Genomic DNA, 23,564 nt, shown 5'->3' with positions numbered 1-23,564 from the left:
AACTTTATACACTTCAACATATTGCACATGCATGAATAGTATAAAAGCAAAGTGATGTGTAAGAAGCATGCACATGCTACTCACAATTGGTATATTGTGAAACATGCTTATAGGTACATGAAATGATGCATGAGACTTTGGAATCCTGTCACTTATAGTTCCTATCTCGTGAAACATGCTTATAGGGTCTCTTACATGAAATGATATATCATATCGTGGAATTTGACAAAAATAAAGCTAGTCAATAATAACATATGTTGCTAGAAATAAAGCTACTCAATAATAACTTGAATCATGGACCACTCAAACAAGTTGTGTATATTGGACTCCAACAAGTGTGCATCAATATTATACATGTTAAGATATCAAAAGGTTATAATTTGGCAAAAAACCATTGTGTCAATCATTACCTTACACCACCCTCTTTTCATTCTTAGGATGTTAGGACCTAGCATGTCTTATTTGTCTAAGATGTATTATTTATGATTTTTCTTTATCAATCAGGTGAATTTATCCTACCCACATCTATTAGAATTCTTGTCTTTGATATTTCACGATGACGAGCCTATTTTACCTATTTATCTTTCAAATGTCTTTGCAAAGAATCAATAGATAAAATGCATGAAGCTGTTATAATTCTAAATACTTGTTTTGATGCATGAACATAATGCAATCACTTTATGTTTAGTAATGATTTTATTAAGATATCCCTTCCTTTGAGTTTTATTAGAAATTACTCTTTGTCGAGCAACTAATTCCTAAAATACATGCATGTAAAATCGTCCTTGTTTTTCTATTAAGGATTACCCTTTGTCGAGCGCCTAACCCTCAAAGATGATGCAAGGATGAATGATGCATGAAATTAAAAGTAAGAAAGAATAATAGGAAATAAAACATTTGTTTGTATTAATAAATATGAAGTGTACAATACATCTTTTAACTTTTTAGGTCTGTCAGACCCTAACTAGGGGTTTAGCCTCTCATAGTCATAAGGGATCTTACATTATAAAAAGGGTTGGGATGTAAAAAAAGGAATAGAAAACGATGAAAGAGAAAAAAGAATTTCCTAAGGGAGAGTTTTCAGGCTTTAGATATGTATTAGAGTGCTTTGAGATTCGATGTGTCTTCTTTTTCTTGGCTTGACTCCTTTTCTATAGCGGTTAGAAGTGGACTTGGACTTGACTCCCTTTCTATAGTTATTGGAGTAAACTTGGGCCTCATAAAAAAATATTCCTTATTTATATTTTTTGGATTTTTTTGCTTTTAATCCCTCATTTTCATATTTGCAAATCATAAATAAGAAAAATATTAATTCTTAATATTTAATCCAAAAATAACTAGCCAAAAATAACTATTAAATAAATATTTTTAAAGATATTTTTAATATATTATTATTATTATAAAAAATAGCTCATATTTAACCATTATCATGAATATATAGCTCCAGAATATGCTATGCATGGTTATTTGACTTATAAAACATATGTGTACAGCTTTGGAATTGTTGCCTTGTAAATCATAAATGGAAAGAACAATACCATTCACCGACAAAAAAGAAGAATCATTCTCAATTCTTGAATGGGTAAGTATTCTCAAAAGCTTTGATCATGCCAACTATCTTTGAGAATATTGTTTGATTTCTATCACTAGACTTTAAGAGTAACATGCATCAAGTTAATCAAGATTATATATATAAACATAGAAGTGCTAGCAATACACTTTCTTTTTGACACATTCTTTTCTCTTAGGTGGAATTCATGCAAGGCTCATTCCTTATTTATTAGCCCATTCCTAAGATTGTGCAACCCACATGATTTTTTACCAACAGAAAAGAGTGTGTTGCTAGCACTCCACATATAGAAAATGCCATGATGTTTAGCTTTTTATTGATTTTGAAGTCCTTTTACTCTTCTAGCTATACAAATTTGTTCTGTTTTAAAATGTGAAAATATTCAGACTAGAAGTCCACAGATTAATAACTTCTTACTCATTTATAAAATTTGTAATGGGAATTAAAAGAAAATGTGATAGCAATTCAGCACGTACCAATAATAATACAGGACTCAGTACAGAAACGTGCAGCAACACTAACCGGCCAAAGAGGGTCACTAAGAAGCCCACTTAAGGAGACTATGTTTGAAGCACCATGTTGTAGTGATTATAGCATTCCGTTAGCTAGGATAATTCTGTTATAACAAATTGGAATTCTGTTAGAATTCATTAGTATAAATTTGTAAGAAAGAAGATTGAATAAACAAGCAGAAACTCTCAATCTTAGTTATCCCTCTCTTTTATCTCTTCCTGTTACATATCAAAATGCTTCAATAGTTGGTTATTTTGAACTTTGGAATCATTTTGCCTTTTATACTTATTCTGTTTTTCTAGGCAAATTTGTTGAAAGAGAAAGGTAGTCTAATGGAGCTAGTTGATAGAAGATTGGGTTCAGACTTCAACAAAGAAGAGGTACTAGTGATGATCAAGGTGGCTCTCTTATGCACTAAGGTGACTGCAACACAAAGGCCAACCATGTCATCAGTGGTAAGCATATTAGAAGGAAGAACTATTGTTGAGGAAGTGTATTCAGAGACAAGTGAGGTATTGGATGAGAAGAGGTAGGAGGCAATGAGACAATATTACCATGACCTGAGTATCTCAACAGAAGGATCATGGACTGCTTCATCTACGTCTGCATCAGATCTTTATCCTACACACCTAGATTCTTCTTATTGGGAGAAGAGAGGATAGATAATACGGAGAGAAATTACAATATTTTTTATCAATTATTTTTGTTGTCAGTTGGTATGCAGAGTTCATTTTTTTCCTTATAAATCCATTTATGATTCCATTATATAGTGTATTTTTTCCTCTGAACTGTAAAACTTTTTTAATTTGTGGCTATAACACAAGTATTGATAGAATATTAATCAAGTGTTTGGTACCATATAGTTTATATTTTGCATGAAGTATCAATAGTAGTTTTTTTTCTCTGCAAAAGGGTATATGTATATATAACTATAGGTACGTAGCAGAAGTACCAAAAAAAAGAAGTCAAAGAGTTCTAGAGTACATAACAGCACAGTCATGGTTAAGGACAAATGTTAGTAAAGTTAGTTACTTTTTAGTTGTAGATAAATGTTACTCAGTTAGTCTGTTGTATTCAAAATGAGGATATAAAAAGTGTATTCACATTCAATGCTAGAAGAAATTTGCAATCAGTGTTTCGCTTCTTCAACTTTAGTATTTCAATTTTTGTATGTACTTTGTTGGTGTTAAGGCAAAAATCACAAGGGGGTTGATTGTGATCTTAAAAAAATTTCGCAAGATTTTTGTAATCAGGCTTGCATCTGATAGCTGTTTCAAAAATAGATTACAAACACAAGCAGAAACAGACGAAGATTCTTATAGAAGATTAAAAACTTAGTTTTGTAAAATGAAAATCACAACCTAGGCATCAGTTAAAACATATGAGGGAAAAAAGCAATAACGCAACAAATTTTATAATGATTCATCTATACCATTAGAACTACAAAAATTGGACTTAAGTATTTCTTATTGTCATTTTCAATTCTTACACAAAAATTATGATGGAGACATATCTAAGGAGTTTTACTTGCAAACAAATTAGACATATTTATTTTGACTTTTGTTGGACCTTGTCATTTATATTAGACTTAAGTCTCATTTGTTTGACTTTTAATATTTTTAGTTTAATAAATCTTGATAGTCTTTAGGTTTATAGTATAATAGGATAAATGTTAACTTTATAATTGGTTTGAATCATTTTGAAATCAGCTTTAAAATGAATGATATAATAAATTAATAGAATGTTACATTATCACTTAACAGATTCTTAACATGAAATATAATTAAAAACATTTTGGGTGCAATAGTTACACAAATAAATGAAAAACGGGGATGAAATTATACTAAAAAGATCTAAAATATTCGTTCATTTTAGTTTATTTTTCGTAGAACTAAGCATCAGAGAATTGACGCAAATACAATTACATGAACAAATTGTATCTTAGCATGATATAGAAAAAGGTTCAGTACGTAGTTGTATTCCTGCATATATAGTGTGGGTTATATGGGCTATGATTACAAAGTTGTATATACCCTTCACTTTTCTTTCCCCATCCTCCTAAGCATCACGATTGAGCATTGTGACAGGCATGTGCTGTAATAGGTTAATTCCTTGTAATTTCTATTTTTGTTTCAATTCTAGAAGACCAAGGAATTTATTAGCAACAACTACTGTGAAAGAAGTTTCATGGGAACAACAACTGCCATATACCATAGAAAATAAGGAAAATGAAAATACTTTAAGAAAGAAAAAAGAAGGCGAAATTAAAATAAGAGGGACCAGCACATTATAGGTCGGCAGCCAAAGAAAAATCAAAACAAGAAAATCATACGAGAGAAACCTAATGAACATGCCAAACTCAATTATGTATCAGTCATGGTAAATTGATTTTATAATATTTTTTTAAAGAGACTATTATTTTTAGCTTTTAATAAAAAGAATAAATAATATATATATATATATATATATATATATATATATATATATATATATATTGGTTCAAGAAGTGTGATACTGCAAAACAAGATCAAAATTGGAACAAAGGATATAATCACACACAGACACAAGGCACAAAACTAAATGGTGTTGTTATTCTTTTGGAATCAATATTGGCTCTCTACATACACTCTCACTCAATGACAAACATGCACGGGATATATATATAGCAGTAACCCTAACAATTATAACAATCATGACACTTAAAGCAATTACAAGTAATAGGTAGAGGCACCAATCAAATATAGAGTCGGCAGTTACAACAACAATCTCCACCTTGACTCTACATTTCTAACAACACTAATCTCAGCCAAATCCTACCAAGCTTAAACACTTCTCAAATTTATCCCTTGGTAGGAATTTAGTCAACATATCAGCTGGATTGTCTTTAGATGCAATCTTCATTATTTTGATTGCTCCTGATTCCACCACTTCACGAATGAAGTGATGCTTTATATCAATGTGTTTGGTCCTTGTATGGTACATCTGATGATTGGCCAAATGAATAGCACTTTGACTATCACAATGTATTTGGATAGTCTCTTGTTCAATCCCCAATTCATGTAGTATCCCTTTCAGCCATAGACCTTCCTTCACTCCTTCAGCCAAGACATTACTCAACTTCAGTGGTGGATAGAGCTACAACTGACTGGAGGTTTGATTTCCAGCTAACTGCAGTTCCAAACAAGGTAAACACATATCCTGACAATGATTTCCTTGTGTCCAAGCACCTTGCAAAATCTGCATCCACAAACCCTTCGATCACTGTTCCACCTTGAGAGTTTCTCTGATACAGTAAGCTAGAGTCGAGAGTTCCATTTATATATCTCAACATCCACTTTAAAGCCTCCTAGTGTGCTTGACCAGGTTCCACCATGAACCTGCTAACAACACTCACAGCATGAGCCAAGTCTGGTCTTGTATAGACCATTCCATACATGATGCTTCCAACCCCACTAGAATAGGGAACTACATCTATCTTCTTCCTATCATCATCTGATATTAGACCTTGGCTTTTCGAGAGCTTCATGTGCTGCCCCAAAGGTGTGCTCACAGGTTTGGACTGATGCATCCTAAACCTCGCCACTACCTTCTGCATATAGGCTTGTTGGGATAATAGCAAGGTTCCTTTCAGTTAATCTTCTTTAATATCAACACCAAGGATTCGTCTAGCTTCCCCAAGATCCTTCATCTCGAATTCTGAGTTCAACCTTGACTTTAGGTCATTAATCATACATTTGTTGCAGCTAGTCACCAAAATATCATCTACATATAGTAGAAGATATAGGCAATCCTCCTGGTGCAAAACATAAACACAGTTATCATAACTGTATCTCTTGAACTCCATCTTTATCAAGAAATCATTAAATTTCTTATACTATTGCCTTGGGCTTTGTTTCAGGCCATATAAGGATTTTTGCATGAGGCATACCCTATCATCCAAAGCAAAACCTTCTGGATGCCTCATGTAAATGGTTTCCTCTAAGTTTCTATGTAAGAAGGTTGTCTTGAAATCCAATCGTTCCAGGTGTAGCTAGAATTGGTTGGCAATTGACATCAAGATTCTGACAGAGTAGTGCTTTACCAAAAGTGCAAATATCTCATTATAATCCACACCCTCAACTTGGGTAAATCCTTTAGCCACCAACCTTGCCTTGTATCTTGTCTTCTGAACCCCAAGAATTTCACTTTTCTTTTTGAAGATCCACTTGCAGCCAACTACCTTTTGTCCCTTAGGTAGTTCCACAAGTCTCCAAGTATTGTTCTTCCTGAGTGCTTCAAGTTCTTCTTCCATTGCATGAAGCCAAAGTTGTCTCTCCTCACTTTCATGTGACTCCTTGAAATTCCTTGGTTCTACTGATCCTTCAATTTCCTCAGCTATTGTTAAAGCATAGCAGATGAGATCAACTTGAGTAAGCTTTCTGTTTGGTTTAGGAATCCTCCTTTCCCTACCACGAACCAGTTGGTAATCATTAATGGCATGATCTGATCTCCTCAAATTTGAAATTGAGTGTCCAATTTCGTCTGCTATATTGTCTGGGTCAGTAATTGGATTTATCGGAGTGTTTTCCTGCACCTTATCAGTAAAAGGCTTCACCTCAATGTGAGTTTTCTCCTTTCCACACTCTGAGTTTTCAGAATACATTCCCATTCTTGTCTCATCAAATGTCACATCTCTGTTGATGATGAGCTTAAAAGAATTAGGACCTAACCTCCACAGCATGTACCCCTTGACTCCTTCAGCATACCCAAGGAATAAACATTTTTTAGCTCGAGCATCCAACTTGTCCTTTTTGACATGTGCATATGCCAAGGTTCCAAACACCCTTAGGTTAGAGTAATTTGTTGGACTTCCACTCCAAACCTCCATTGGTGTTTTATATTCAAGGGCAGATGAGGGACTCTTGTTGATCAAATACGCACCTGTATTTGTTGCTTCTCCCCATAAAACCTTGGGCAAACCTGCTCCAAGAAGCATGCATCTCACTCTTTCCAGGATGGTTCTATTCATCCTTTCTGCAAGGCCATTTTGTTGAGGGGTACCAGCAACTATTTTGTGCCTCTTGATTCCATGATGTGTGCAGAAAGTATTGAATTGGTCTGAGACAAATTCAAGCCCATTGTCTGTCCTTAGGACCTTCAACTTGGTTCCTTGCTGATTTTCAATTTGAGTATGCCATTCCTTAAACTTCTGAAATGTTTCAGCTTTGTTCCTTAGGATGTAGACCCATACTTTTCTTGAATAGTCATCGATAATGCTCAAGAAATAGGATCCACCCCCATGTGTTTGGATCCTAGATGGTCCCCATAGATCTGCATGAGCATACTCAAAAGGTCTGGTTGAGGTGTGCTTACCTATCCCAAATTTCACCCTGTAAGATTTCCCCAAGGCACAGTGGTCACAAAATTCCAATTTGTGGAGTTTATCACCATCAGCAGGTGTTGTTTTTCAAGTTCTATCAAGCCTTTCTCACTAATGTGGCCTAGCCGCAAGTGCCACAATTTAGACTTATCTTCCATTGTGTGACTTGCAACAGATGCTTGTCCAATTACTGTGGATCCTTCCAGGATGTATAGACCATTGCTTCGCCTTCCCTTAGCAATGATTGAGGCTCCTGTAGACACCTTCATTATCCCATTCTCAACCTTTGTAGTGTATCCCATAAGATCAAACATGCTTATAAAGATAAGGTTTATCTTGAGTTCTGGAACATACCTCACATCTTGCAGCAACATTTCCCTGTTGTCAAACATTCTCAGTCTGACAGTCCCAATACCATACACCTTGCAAGCCTTGTTGTTCCCAAGGAGTACTGTTCCATACTCCTTTTGTTCAAGATCCTCGAAGTAATCCTTTACAGGACACATATGGTATGTGCATCCTGAGTCCATGACCCAACTCTTTTGTGAATCATCAGATGAAGCCACCAAGACCCCAACAGATTCGTATCCTTCAGAAGCCTCTGCAACATCTGTAGTTTCAGTAACCTAAGAGGCCTTGGTACCTTTCTCAGGGTAGTGCTTCTTGATATGGCCAACCTTTTGACATTTGAAACATCGGACTTGCTTCTTGGTTTCAGGCCTTGACTTCTTCCATTTACCTTCTCCTTTCTTACCTTTTCCCTTCATTGCTGCTAGACCAAATGACACCTCCTCTGTAATCTTTGAATCTTGGAGTTTTTGGAATTCTTTGGTTCAAATTGAGTTGACCACCTCCTCCAAGGTAATTAGCTGATCTTTCCCATACAGAAGAGCATCTCTAAAGTGCTCGAAGGTCTTAGGTAAAGCATTTAGAAGAATGACAACTTTATCTTCATCTTCTAGTTTCACTCCGATATTCTAAAGATCATCAATGTTCTTGTTGAATTCTGCGAGTTGTTCCTCGATCGTCCTTGATTCCGCCATCTTGAATGAATAGAGTTGTTGTTTGAGACACAACCTATGGGTCAAAGACCTGGTCATGTACAGTGATTCCAACTTTGCCCATATCCCAGCCGTAGTTTTCTCCTTTGCAATCTCCCTTAGTGCCTTACCACCAAGACATAGTATGATTGCACTTCTTGCCTTGTCAATCATGCTCTTCTTCTCTGCATGCGTCAAGGTTGGCGGCATGTTCGAATCCCCTTTCAACGCTTCATCACATCCTTGTTGAATCAAGATTGCTTCCATCTTGATCTTCCATAGTCCGAAGTCATTGGAGCCAGAAAACTTCTCAATGTTAAACTTCGTTGCCATTTCTTGAATGATCTTGTTAACCTTTGCGTTACTTCCCACATACAGCACCACTTGTTGGTTCAAGAACTGTGATACTGCAAAGCAAGATCAAAATTGGAACAAAGGATATAATCATCCACACACAAGGCACAAAACTAAATGTTGTTATTATTCTTTTGGAATCAATATTGGCTATGCACATATACTCTCACTCAATGGCAAACATGCAGGGGACATATATATATATATATATTCACAGTGTAAAAAGATGTATCATATAATAAATTTATTAACTTTAAAAATAATTATTTGAAAAATCACAGTAAGTTAATGATAATTACTGATTAGTTAAAAATATAAAATTTTAATGATAATACATAAAAATTAAACTCTAATTAAAAAAGTATAAAAACCCTGTTTTCTTCCAAACAACTTAATATATCAATCTTGATAATATTATAAGAAACCGTGTTATCCGCACAAGTTGACAATTTATATTTTCTCTATAACGTTTAAAGTTTTTATAAAAAGTTGACTAAGCCAACTGTTAGAGGCTGCCAATCAACCACTTGCAGAGAGTGTGTGTATAAAAATTAAATAAGTAGTTTTGGATTCTTGTATATTTTTCAATAATGCTTATCTCCTCTAACAATATGTCTTAAAAATTAAAATCCAATTGTCATGCATTATTGTTTCTTTATTCAATTATATATTTCATAAAATTATACAAATGGGCAGCCACTCCGGCGTTGCCTCTATCTTAAACAGAACATACAATAGTGTTTATTTAATCATTATCTTTAATATATATATATATATATATATATATATATATATATTTCAGCACCCCTTTTTTATGTAACTTCGTGTGAACTTTCACTTATTCAATTTCTCACCATACAAATTAAAGTCATCTTCTGCGTTATATCTTTGGCTGCCATTAATGTTTCCCCACCAACTCTTTCATGCCATATAGAATGATAGCTACTTAATTATATCTTTCTCCGCAGCTACTTAATTTCTTCTCATAAATTCTGAGGTTTAATAGTTTAGTCATCATCAAAACAGCAAGAGCAAGCATGAGATCAGTAAGTTCCCCTGGTTTCTTCTTCCTTTTGTTTCTTGCTGCCTTTAGCTTTGCCAACTTTGCTTCTGGAGCCACTCTGCTTCAAGATGAAGGTACGTAAATAGCTTGCCCCAGCTAGACAAATTTAATTTTTTAGATGTTTTTTATATTAATCTTTATTCATATATAATTGGAATTTAATTTTATTTCCTCACGTAATAAAAGTTTTCACATTAGAGATCAATATAAAATATGATGGTGAGACTACTCCTATTCTAATAAAATGAAAGAAAGATCAAACTAATTAACTAGTTGCGTTCCAGATAAGAATGATTAGGTGGGCGTTACAGATAAAAAAATTATACATAGTTAAATGACTTCATGATTACAGAAGAGGGTTGAACAGTTGAGTAATTATAAATTTTTGCTATATGTCTTGGAATTGTACGAATCAAGAAAAATGGCTTGATGATTTTGTTATATATTATTACAGTGAAAGCTCTGGAAGATATAGCCAAGACACTTGGGAAGAAGGACTGGGATTTCAACGTAGATCCGTGCAGTGGACAACGTAATTGGACTTCTGCGGTTCAAGTGAAAGGGAGTGAAAACAATGTCACATGTGATTGTACCTTTGCCAATGGCACCGTCTGCCATGTCACCAACATGTAAATGTCTCACTCCTTTTCTTTTCTTTATGTTCTTGATAGGAACAGTTAAGGGTATGATAGCTAGGTAATTATGATCAGGAAATTTAGTTAATTATTTGGTATTCATTAGATTCCTTTTTAAGAAAACACATTCTATTTCAATTCTTCAATTTTTCATGGAGATGGAAAATATCATAAAAATCGTTTATATTTAACTAAGGTTAATCAATAAGTTCCATAACTATATATGGATTTTTTTTATCTAGTATTTTTTTAATTAAATTCCTATTTTTAAAAAAAACTGTGACAAATTAATAATTATTTTTTTGACAATCTAATTTCAGAGACTCAAATATAATTTTTCTTACAAAATTAAACATACAATATTATAAAAAAATAGTTTAAAAAATTAGTTAAAAATTCCCAAATAATTTAAGACCTTACTGGCTTAACCTTAATTAAACAATTAAAAGAATCATTCAAAAAGCTATATATTTTGTCTAAATATAATGTAAACAAAATGAAAGTCGTCAAATAGCACTTCAGTCAACTTTCAGCAGCTCATTGATTCCGTATACGTACAGACTGTGCTAGCTGCAGAATGAAGAATTTTAATCTATTTTTCACTTTGGACTTTTCTGAACCCACCATGCATCTTTAAAATCTTTTATTTTTTCGCAACTTGTTTGTGAGATTTGTATTTTTTTCGCAACTTGTTTCTGAGATGTCGGTTTGTCTGGCTTGTTTTATTTCTCTATCTTTTAGCGTTGAATTTCAATATGATCACCATGAAAGCAAAGTCCGTATTCAATGTGCGCGCAACAAACATATTATATTCTTGTTAGCAGTTGTAGGTTTTTAAAATACAACTAACCTATTATTTTAGTTTGGTTCTTTGTGCAAATTCCTCATCATTAGGTTAATCTCATTGGGATTAATTAATTATTGCCAAATATAGAACCAGTTCTTAAAAAAATTTAACATTTTCTTAAAAATATAATATGTAGTCTCATAGTAACAAACATGAAAGGAGAAGTATCTAAAATAACAAGGGAATCTAGCTACAAGCAAAGGGTGGGTGGGTGGGAGACTTCAACACCTAAAAAAGCTTGACAAACTTAAACAATATTGCTTAGCAATGATAGATTTTCACAGAATGTTTCCTATTCATTCTTCCTGCATTTGATTAATTTCACACTTACTTGAAGAAATTAATGAAAATGTATCCGGTCATTTTTAGAAAATTACATATAAATAATTTAAATGTGTATATTTTATTGTTCCTAATTTTAATACATTTGAATCTCCTGTTCTTAATTTTTTTCCCTTTTCTGATAATAATTATTAAATTTTTTTAAAATAAATTATTCCCCTAAACTAGGATCCTAGATCCGCTACTGCCCTGCATATATGGGAAGGATATTACAAGTCATTTCCCACACCCCTTATTTTATATAAACTTACGCATGATATTCACATTTTATTATTTTGTTTTGACAATGGTAAATGAGAATTTTGTTTTGAAATTTTTATTCATTTCACTGTAGTTTATTAGCTAAACGACTGGGGACTGCTCCATGGTCTTGCATCTGCCCACCCCCACCCCAATTCCGTCCCTACATATTATTTTTATATATCTCTTCGTTAGGGGTGGGAATAGGTCAGGTCAGGCTTTGAAAGGCCTGAACCTAACCTATGATGAATCTTTAAGGCCTGAGCCTGGTCTATAGTCTATCAAAGACTTTTATTTTTTGCTCGGTTTGACCTTTTTAAAAGTCTGGTCTGATCTGATAGCCTTTTTAAAAGTCTTCTTCACAATAAATATTTAATATTTTATGGAGTAGAAACGTAATAGGAAAATTAAAGAAAAAGGAAAGTCAAATCAAAATAATGAGGAATATAAAATGGAACATGACTCACACCTAAATTGTAATTAAAGTCCTTGATTATAAGAATAGAAATTATGGAGCAGTCGGATAGTTTCAAAAAAAAATTAATTGTATCCAAAAAATAATATTATATATTGGTATCAAAAAATAATATATATATATATATATATATATATATATATATATATATATATATATATCAGGCTTATAAGACTTTTTAATAAGCCTAAGCCTGGTCTATTTAATTTAATAAACTTTTAAAAAAGTCTTAGCTTAACCTTTTAATTAAATAGGTCAGTAAATTTTTTTTATATAAGTCAGGTCGTAGGCCCTATAGCCCAACCTGACCTATTTCCACCCCTACTCTTCGTTATATCACACATTTTATCTATTCTCTTTGTTGTTTTCCTATTTTTACATTTGATGTAAAAAAACTTATACACGTTTACTGTACAGTAAATTGCAATTTCTAATTATTAAGTTGATGGTTTCTTTAAGGCCCAAATTTGCTTGTACTTACTTCTCAGAGCCCAAAGATTATGGGCTTAAATTGAACTTAAAAGTGGGAAGATTTCATACTTGCCAATTTTTTTTTCTTTCTATTTAATGTAATTTTCATCAATCATGTCAAATTAATGAATAGTTAAATTACATTTGCCTTTTAGACTTGTTAAGGGTTATTATTAAATGTATTTTTCTCAGTTTAGAGGAACCAAATCTTATTTTCTAACCATTTTCATGGTTAAATAAATGTGTAGACTTTTGAAATCACAAAACCTCCCTGGCACTCTCCCTCGGGATTTGTTCAGGTTGCCTTTCCTTCAAGAAATGTATGTAATTCTCAAACTTTGCTCAACTTCCATCACAGATAACGAATTTGCTTATTTTCTTTGTTTGCTAACATCTATGTATTTATTTTGCACGTCAACACAATCTTTGTTGCAGTGACCTTACTCGCAACTACCTAAACGGTACAATTCCTAAAGAATGGGGCTCCACGAAACTTGCCATAATGTATGATTTTCCGGTCATTTTTATTGAGTTTTAAATCATCAGCTTATATAATTCGCTCCTGCTTCCTGACATAAAGGGAATTATATAATATGATAAATTCTACATACATACTTTTAGATGTTTTTTTTATATTGCTTTTCAATCAAAATTAGAGTTTCACTCCATTAACCTCTATTATAAAAGTTGACATTTAAGGTTGGTGTTGGTTATTGAGATGAATTACTCTAATTAATTTAATCGGAGAATATATTACCAATAACACCTATAGAACTGTATCAGAGTTTTGTCGTACATTACATTCTTTAAAAGACTTAATAATTGTTATCAATATTTCTTGAAGCTAATGCCAACATATTTCTTTATCATGACAGTTCCCTCCTAGGAAATCGATTAACAGGTTCAATACCAATAGAGATAGCAAACATATCCACTCTTCAAAGTTTGTGAGTTTGTTGTTATCCATATATACCTTATCAAAGAAATTTTTTCCATTTCAAATATTATGTAATTATTATGTAACAAAATTAAAGAGTTTTGGAATGGAACCTAACTTCAACTTGATTTGGGCAGGGTCTTGGAGGGCAATCAACTGTCTGGAAATCTTCCTCCTGAGCTTGGGAATCTAACCCAAATTCAAAGACTGTAAGCACTTTATTTTATTTCCCATTTACACCTCCTTATGTTAAATACCCTTTGGCAATTTGAATTATGTTGGAAAGCCACATAAGTTTGATTATTTCTGATTTGTTATAATTGCGGCCTCTTTGGGAGCTTTCTTAATTGTAGCATCAATGAGGTGTGTTTCTTGTTTAGTCCTTTATTGTTTAGAAATATGGCCCGAATAATGCTTATATATGACTTGATAATTCTTATCTAAGTCAATTTTGTAAAATTTAATTAGATATTTATCTCAAATTTTATGATATTAGAACTTATCTTAAATTCAATATTGATATCACCTGTATTGTCACACTCTAGGCTCATTACCTAGTTGTGAGGAAGTGTGTTAGAAAGTTTCCTTAATAACGGTGACAACTAACCTGCCTTAATTGTGACCTCTGTGGGGTCTGGTTACCTTAGTTAGAACCTCCCAAACTAGTTTTGACTTGAGCTAAGACCTAAGCTCAAATTCTTCGAACTTCCTTCATTGTTGTTTTCTTTCCATGGCCAGAGGCCAATATTTGAAATCTATTTGTATGGTTTAGATTCATAATTTATTCTTGTTTGTTGTTATCAATTATACACAGGCTACTTTCCTCCAACAATTTTATTGGAGAATTACCAGTAACATTGGTCAAGCTCACTACGTTGCAGGATATGTAAGCTTGATTTTATTTATTTATTCTACTCAGTGATGAAAAATTTAAAGAGTATTGTTTTTGAATTAAAAACAACCCTTGCTCATTTCATACCCTCTCATTATGCAGTCGAATTGGGGATAATCAATTCTCTGGGAAGATACCTAATTTTATTCAAAGCTTGACAAGTCTCCAAAAACTGTATGAACTCTCCTTTTTTACTTTATTGAATTGGTGTACTTTAATATAATTGTTTTTCTATTGTTTGAATTAGGTTGTCTTATTTCCCGAAGTCACTAATGATATGATTATTGTACTTGATATAGAGTGATTCAAGGGAGTGGATTAAGCGGGCCAATTCCGTCTGGAATTTCATTTCTAGAAAACTTAACGGACTTGTATGTGTGAATTTATACAGTAAGCAAGGTTTCAATATCAATGATAATTTTATTCGTGTTTACTTAGCTATTATTTTAATGTGATATACAGGAGAATTAGTGATCTGAATGGATCTGAACATTCTCTTTTCCCACAACTTAATCAGATGAAGAACTTGAAATATCTGTGAGTTTATTGCTTTGACTTTTTTCTTGAATAAAAATACAAAGAAGTTAAGCAAAAGGAACCAATAACATAATCTTATCAATTTTGTTGTTTGGTAGGATTCTAAGGAATTGCAACATCAATGGAACACTACCTCCATATCTTGGGAATATGACAACTTTAAAAAACTTGTAATTGCATACTTTTCCACTTTTTATTGCAATTAATGATTTATTTTCTTTAATGTGATTTATATTATTTTGTAACTTCTAATATATTGTTATGTCTCATAGTACCTGTTTCGATGATATAACTTTAATATTATATCCAAACCATTAAATTGTAGGATATTTTTTGCAATAATAGTTTTCTTTGCCAGTTCTAAACTCATTCTCAATATGTTTTCTTTCAGAGACCTTAGCTTTAACAAATTGACTGGACCAATTCCAAGTACCTATGATGCCCTAAGAAAAGTGGATTACATGTAAGAAATATTTATCATATTTCCTAGCATATCTTAATTTGTGATATATTTTTAGTCATAAATGCATTGATTTGAGTACTATGCTCCACTTTTAGTCTAAAGTATGATAGCAGGATAATCCTAATTAGATTAACATGTGAAATACCTAATGGAGGCTTAAGTAACAAAAACCAAGGTTTTATTAGAATAGATAGGAATGAACTATTTTGAAATTTGTATATATAAATGCAAAAATATTAAGTATAAGTTATTTTTATTAATATGATGTGATATGATTAACAAATAATCTCGACCCTTTAATATAAAATCAAAGATTGATATCTACATCCACATATATGGAAAAAACATTTATAGGCAAATGTTAGTCTTATAAATAAATCTTTGTACCTCCAGGGATTAATCTTTGGATCTCAGTGGAAGATATCTTGATTTCATCCTAAAAGAGATATAATTGAAGTTAACAAAAATATTGGTTGCTATTTCAAAATATCAAGATTATTCATATGTAGACTCATAATGAAATATTTTTCTATAAAAAAGGATCACGTGTCTTTATCTTTTTAAAAAGAGAAAATAAATAATGAGAAAGAACAAGATAATGATCAGATATAATGAGAACCAACTCAATAAACTAAGGATCTTGGGTTTGAGTACATTAATATTACTCCATTTATTTCACTGATCCTGATTAGTTTCTATGAATCAAAATACTAGTTGCAGATAGAAGGATTTGTGTGAGAATAAGAACATAGATAAATGGGTCTGGTTAAGGATGACTAGTTTATTTTCCATAGTTTTGGATCATCAATAAATGATATATTTTGCATATTAATCCCTTGATTTTTTCTAATGTACGTAGATATTTAACTGGGAATCTTCTCAATGGACAAGTACCTGCATGGACAGAGAAAAGTGACAATGTGTGAGTTCTCTTTCAAATGCTACTTATATGATTCCTTGGACTTAGCAATACACATCATTTGTGTAGCAATAAAATAGAATCGTATCATTTATTCCTTTTTCTTGTTTTCTTTCTAAGGAGACTCTAATTTTTTTCCCTTTTTCTTCCATTTTCTCTCTTATTTTCATTTTAAGAAATAATGTTGCTTTAGTTTTTTTTTAAAGCAAATTAATGTAGCTTTAGTTATATATAGTTTATGCTTTTGTCCTTGGGCATTAAGTCATGAGACTCATCACCACCTAGTTACACTAAATGTGTTTTAGTTATTCTAGATCTTGATCTTCAAAAACATATAAATGATCCTTAATATGAAATTAATTTTTTTTAAGCATTAATCTTTTTTTAGAGTTTGAATCAAAATTTATAACTTGTATGTAGGGATATTTCATTTAACAACTTCAGCGTCACAAGCCAAGGGAGTACATGTCAAATTGGAAATGTGTAAGAATCCTTGTAGTTGTGGGCTTTTTTGTTTGCAAATTTAATCAAGAACCTAAGTCGTAATCATCTCTTTATGTCACAGGAACTTGTTTGCTAGCTCTATGACGCACAATGACTCGTAAGTTTATTATTTTTATTACATGCATATAGTTTTCATTTTCCTTATTATGCAAGGAATATTATATTGATCATGATGGGGATTATGCTAATGCATTTTGTTCCTTCCATTGTTCTCACAGAGGAACAGTTGCATGCTTAGGAAGCAGTGTCTGTCAAGAAAGTAAGTTTCTTTGCATGTGGAAATTTTTTTGTTAACTGTTATGTTGTTCTAACTTAAGCTTTTGTTTAAGTCCTTTTAAGGAGGAAAAGAGACTAAAGAAATCACGCTTGTATAAAAAATATTGTTTTGGTAGTTTAAAAGTTAACAATGTGGAACCATTTGACATTTCACAACAATATAAACCACTTATTTAGGTTTTCTTTGGATTCCTTTTGGAAGTATAGTAAAAAAAATCTTAGATGATCAATGATTAACAATATATAAGCCTGACAAAAGAGCAACATATATTGATTTACATAACATTTTATCTTAGTTTTCTTCTTTTTGCATTAATTAATCTTTTTTTGTAAGTAGGTTAAAAATTCTTTCATTCTATAACCATGAATCACTAATGAATTTGTTAATGTTGTAAGAATTTTTATTTTTGACCAATTGGAATAAATGGGATAAGACTTTTATTGTTGTTGACCATTTGACATCTAGTTCCATGAAATGTTTCATATAAGAGGCTAACATGGAACTCATGAATGGTTTTCTAATTATTTTGTTTTCTAATTTCTCAAAATCTATTTTATAACTTCAAGATAATTATCTTCTCATTTTTCCTGCTTATGCCAACCTTCGAGCATACATAAATCATCTTATGTGTTCCATGAAAAACAAAATATCAGCAGCAAAAATATCATCACTTTCTTTCACTAGTTAGACCTATATAAGTTAACATAACTCCACTGCATCTTTATTTTGAGTAGAAAAGAAAAGGAATAGAAAAATACAATTTGAAGGAATGTATTTTTCTAAATAATATTTTAATTATTGCTAACTTTTATTTTTAATTTTTATCACAGCGTTATATTCTCTTCATATAAATTGTGGTGGAAAGATAGTAACAGACAATGGAAGCACATATGATGATGATTCAGATACTGGAGGTCCAGCAAGATTTCACCGAAGTGGAACAAAAAATTGGGCATATATCAATACTGGTAACTTTATGGATAATGACGCTGGCGCCTATTATATCGTGCAAAATAAAACTTTGCTTTCTATGGACAATGTTGACCTATACATGGATGCTCGAGTTTCTCCCATTTCTCTTACTTACTATGGATTTTGCCTGGGAAATGGAAACTACACGGTTAATCTACATTTTGCGGAAATCATGTTCATTGATGATCAAACATTTAACAGCTTAGGAAGACGAGTATTTGACATCTATATTCAGGTATATATATACTCAACATTTTTTTACCCTTGTCATGGCGTTTTTTCATATATAAAATGAAGGTGGTAGCTTTGATTTTATTAGGAAAACTTTTGAAATATTTTCATACATAAAATATCTTAGCAATTATATATTTTTCGGCTCTACAGTCACTAGTTTAACTTCATTTATCAAATCATTTGCTATTTGGTACAATATTTTTAAAACAATATGAAAATTAAAATATTTAAGGCTTGTAATCTATGAAACACGAACTCTAACCGACACAGGATATAACATAAACACAGATATTTTAATACAATATATTAATGTCTAAAATATAGGATATTGAAATATCACATACACATATAAAAAAAATTTAATTAAATGAAATATGAGTAACATATATCAATATATTTAAATTGATAGTATGTTCACCTTTTTTTTAAATAGGTCTTCTATGTTTTTTTAAGTATATTAGCTGCATAAAGTTAATGACTTAAGTGTTTCAACCAACAAAAAATCACTTTTAAACTAGACATCTAATAAGAAATGTTGAACAAATGTTGGGGTCAAAAATGGGTCCAACATGCTTATGCTTCGAACAGGAGAGGTGTTTGTGTTTCATAGCTTATAATTATCATGGAGCATTAGGGTTTGAATTGAAATGTTGTAGGGAGCGCTAGTGAAGAAGGACTTTGATATTGTAGAAGAAGCAGGAGGAATTGGTAAGGCAGTCATCACATCATTCACTGCTGTTGTGACTAGTAATACCTTGGAGATCCGCTTGTATTGGGCTGGAAAAGGAACAACCAGTCTTCCATTTAGATCAGTATATGGTCCTCTTATATCAGCTATATCTGTGGAACCTGGTAGGCTATTGTATTCTCTTTAAGTTTATTCTCATGCTATATATGCCATCATGATATTATTGTGTAATATGTGTGTCTTGTGTATAATAATTAAGCAGATTTTACACCTCCTTCGAAAAACAAAAGTAGCATATCTGTAGGAGTTGTGGTTGGAGTTGTGGCAGCAGGAGCAGTTGTTATCATCCTTGTACTTGGTATACTTTGGTGGAAAGGCTGCTTCGGAAAGAAAAGTTCTTTAGAGAGAGGTACTTACAAAGAAATTACTTTTGTTGTCATGATTATCAGTCAAACATTTTGCTAAACGCACTGTATTATTCATATGAAAAAAAAGGAGAAATTATGCATGTTGAATAAGTTTGAGTATGTGCCTTAATTACTATATCTTGTTATTGGACCTTTGAGGCTAGTAATTATCTAGCTAAGTAGAAAGTTGCATGCTCATATGCAGAATGCATTCGTAAAAATTTCTCATTATAAGAGATCTCGATCTGATATATTTCTTCTACTTCAATCAACAGAGCTACAAGGTTTAGACCTGCGAACGGGTTTGTTTACTTTAAGACAAATCAAAGCAGCGACAAACAACTTTGATGTTGCCAATAAGATTGGAGAAGGAGGTTTTGGTCCTGTGTACAAGGTATTTTCCATTATATAATAAATTCTCTTTATTATCATACATTTATATAATTTTACATATTTATTTTTAAAATAATTTTTTCAACATTACAATAACTATATTGCATCGATCCTTTAAAATGTAGGGATGTTTCTCAGATGGAACACTAATAGCTGTCAAACAACTTTCTTCTAAATCAAGGCAAGGGAATCGTGAGTTTTTAAATGAGATAGGCATGATTTCTGCTCTGCAGCATCCTCATCTTGTTAAACTCTATGGATGTTGTGTGGAGGGAGATCAACTATTGTTGGTATATGAATATATGGAAAACAATAGTCTTGCTCGCGCTCTATTTGGTAATTCTTCTTATATGGTCAACTTTGGTTGTCATTTACGTGATATTGTTTAACTTATGTACACATGACTACACGTAACTATTGTCTAATTTAAATCATTTTCCCAAATAAAGGCGCCGAAGAACACCAAATAAAATTGGACTGGACAACAAGATACAAGATTTGTGTTGGTATTGCTAGAGGTTTGGCATACCTCCATGAAGAATCAAGATTGAAGATTGTTCATAGGGACATTAAGGCAACTAATGTGTTGCTTGATCAAGATCTCAATCCAAAAATATCAGACTTTGGTTTGGCCAAGCTTGATGAAGAGGACAACACTCATATTAGCACCCGAATAGCTGGGACATTGTAAGTTCCTATACCTTTGGTATAAATTTTATTAAGAAATATTTTTTTTATTTTGATTTCAATTTAACGTAGTCTCTAATTCAAAACCAAACGTGAAATTTTGTTATGCATATGATTGGACTCTAAAGAAACAAAAGCACGGGGACTGTATACTGGTGATTTACCTAATCAAATTCAACTTTTCGAATTATCCAACTTAATAACTAATATGAATAAGTGGATTACATGAGAAATTTAGTCTTTAATACAGTCTGACATTTCATTGATCCATGTAGCCAGTTAATCTACTTAGTGGTGGGATAAGACTAATTAAGGTTGTTTTTTGTTGTAGTAAAAATAATTACCAAGGATTATGCAGGTTTCTCGGTTTATGTACGTAGCTAATAAACTTTTTTTTTACTATATAGTGGATATATGGCTCCAGAATATGCCATGCATGGTTACTTGACTGATAAAGCAGACGTCTATAGCTTTGGAATTGTTGCTTTGGAAATCATAAACGGAAGGAGCAATACTATTCACCGACAAAAAGAAGAATCATTCTCTGTTCTTGAATGGGTAAGTATTTTCAAGTGGTTTTCAACCAACTGTTTTTGAGGATATTGACAAACCATTGATAAGATTTAATTTATAAATAATATTGTTGAGTTTCTATTACTAGACTTTAAGAGTAACAAGTTTCACGTTTCCCATGATTAGATATGTAAAAAGAGAAGTGTTATTTCAATAAACTCTATTTCTAACTCACTATTTTCTCATAGGTGATTAATTCATGTTAGTCTTATTTCCTCATAGTGTGAACAATGTGAATTTCAACCAATAGGAGAGAATATGTTAATTGTTTCCTATTTTTGAAGTCCTTTTACTCTTCTAGCTTTTTCTTTACAAATTGATCCATTCTAAATATTCAAACTATGAGCCAATAGCTAGGTTAACAACTTCTTACTCGATTATAAATCTGTTAAAATTGTTTCAATATATATAGTTGGTTATTTTGAACTTTAAATTGACTTTTGGAATCAAATTGTTTTTTATACTATTATGTTTTCCAGGCACATCTGTTGAGAGAGAAAGGAGATATAATGGATCTAGTTGATAGAAGATTAGGTTTAGAGTTCAACAAAGAGGAGGCGCTAGTGATGATCAAGGTAGCTCTCTTATGCACTAATGTGACTGCAGCACTTAGGCCAACCATGTCATCGGTGGTCAGCATGCTAGAAGGAAAAATTGTTGTTGATGAAGAGTTTTCTGGAGAGACAACTGAGGTATTGGATGAGAAGAAAATGGAGAAAATGAGATTGTATTACCAAGAGCTGAGTAACTCAAAGGAAGAACCATGGACAGCTTCATCTACTTCTGTAGCAGATCTTTATCCTGTGGGCCTAGATTCTTCTTACTTGGAGAAGAGAGATTAAAGACTTTGGAGAAAAGTTGCTTTAATTTTGTATTAATTATTTTGTTGTGAGTTTATGTGCAAAATTCATTTCTTTCTTGTAAATCTATTTGTGATTGTTTGAACGTGTGCAAATGTATGCATCAGTAGCTTTGGTTTTTTATTTTTTATTTTTATGTTTAATTATTTACCAAGTTTTAAGGAGTTTGTTGTTAGGTTGTCTGATTGTTATGTGTGAGTAACTTAGCAGCTTAAGCTTAGTTGCTGAAGTTTAGCTAGTTAGTTGTTATTTTCAGTTTTTCAGTTTTTTAACTTAATCTATTTAAGCAATATCTGATGCAATCAATAAAAGTGTGCATTTTTGTTATTTACAATATTCAACTCTCATCTTCATTAATATATCTCCAACAAACTGGTATCAGACCTATTTTTCTCAAGGGGATCTGTGAGTAATTCAACAGCAAATCTTACCTTCCTTAATTCAATCCATAACATGGATTCTGAAACACCTATTTATAGCATTAGCGCCACCCGTGTTTAAGGGTAAAAATTATAAACTATGGGCATTTGGGATGAAAGCCCACCTCGAAGCGAATGATCTCTGGGAAGCTGTTGAGGAAGACTATGAAGTTCTTCCCTTAATAGATAATCCAACCATGACTCAGTTGAAGAGTCATACTTTAAAGAAATCAAGGAAGTTGAAGGCAAAAGCTACATTATTTGCCGCTGTTTCAGAAGAGATTTTTACCAGAATCATGCACCAAAACTCAGCATTTGAAAGTTGGAATTTCCTTAAAATTGAAGATGAAGGAGATGACAAAGTTAAAGGTATGAAAGTGCTCAATCTAATTCGTGAGTTCGAGATGCAGTGAATGAAGGAGTCAAAGACAATCAATGAGTACACAGATAAGCTTCTTAGCATTGCTAACCAAATAAGGTTGCTTGGTTCTGAATTTTCTGATTCTAGAATCGTTCAAAAAATACTTGTAACCCTTCCTAAAAGATTTAATGCTACTATATCTACCATGGAAAATAGAAAAGATCTATAAAAAATCACCTTGGCAAAAACTAACCAATGCCTTACAAGATCAAGAACAAATGAGACTGATGAGGAGTGAAGATTATGTGAAAAGAGCATTGCAAGCTAACTTACAAAACAATCAAGGAGAGAAAGAAAAAAGGAGGAGTTTTAAGAAGAATTTCAACCAAGTGTTATAGCTGGCAATAAGAAGAGAGACTTTCCTCCTTGCAAACATTGTAACAAGAAGGGTTGTCCTCCTTTCAAATGTTGGAGAAGACCTGATGTAAAGTGTGGGAAGTGCCATAAACATGGCCACCATGAAAGAATATGC

The 23,564-nt window shown here is 32.2% G+C and overlaps 2 protein-coding genes across 2 annotated transcripts; both read left to right on the top strand.

Annotated features, from left to right (window-relative positions):
- The first annotated feature begins 1,455 nt into the window (after positions 1-1,455).
- On the top strand, positions 1,456-2,817 carry LOC106795692 (probable LRR receptor-like serine/threonine-protein kinase At1g07650). Its single transcript, XM_014766349.3, has 2 exons — positions 1,456-1,582; positions 2,386-2,817. The coding sequence occupies exons 1-2, from the start codon at positions 1,523-1,525 to the stop codon at positions 2,614-2,616; spliced, it is 291 nt and encodes a 96-aa protein (XP_014621835.1). The 5' UTR covers positions 1,456-1,522; the 3' UTR covers positions 2,617-2,817.
- Positions 2,818-9,646: 6,829 nt separating this feature from the next.
- On the top strand, positions 9,647-22,584 carry SARK (senescence-associated receptor-like kinase). Its single transcript, NM_001250085.4, has 24 exons — positions 9,647-9,973; positions 10,354-10,528; positions 13,158-13,229; positions 13,345-13,413; positions 13,785-13,856; positions 13,984-14,055; positions 14,661-14,732; positions 14,841-14,912; positions 15,038-15,109; positions 15,201-15,275; positions 15,374-15,445; positions 15,667-15,738; positions 16,598-16,660; positions 17,078-17,140; positions 17,223-17,258; positions 17,380-17,420; positions 18,269-18,645; positions 19,301-19,496; positions 19,595-19,741; positions 20,015-20,133; positions 20,258-20,468; positions 20,582-20,819; positions 21,227-21,377; positions 21,872-22,584. Exons 1-24 carry the CDS (start codon positions 9,874-9,876, stop codon positions 22,232-22,234), a joined length of 3,000 nt encoding a protein of 999 aa, NP_001237014.2. The 5' UTR covers positions 9,647-9,873; the 3' UTR covers positions 22,235-22,584.
- Positions 22,585-23,564: the final 980 nt, after the last annotated feature.

The sequence above is a fragment of the Glycine max genome, chromosome 13 (assembly GCF_000004515.6).
Source record: "Glycine max cultivar Williams 82 chromosome 13, Glycine_max_v4.0, whole genome shotgun sequence".
Taxonomy (NCBI): Eukaryota; Viridiplantae; Streptophyta; class Magnoliopsida; order Fabales; family Fabaceae; genus Glycine; species Glycine max.
The sequence above is the reverse complement of the archived record's forward strand: the minus strand, read 5'-3'. Positions and strand labels throughout refer to the sequence as shown.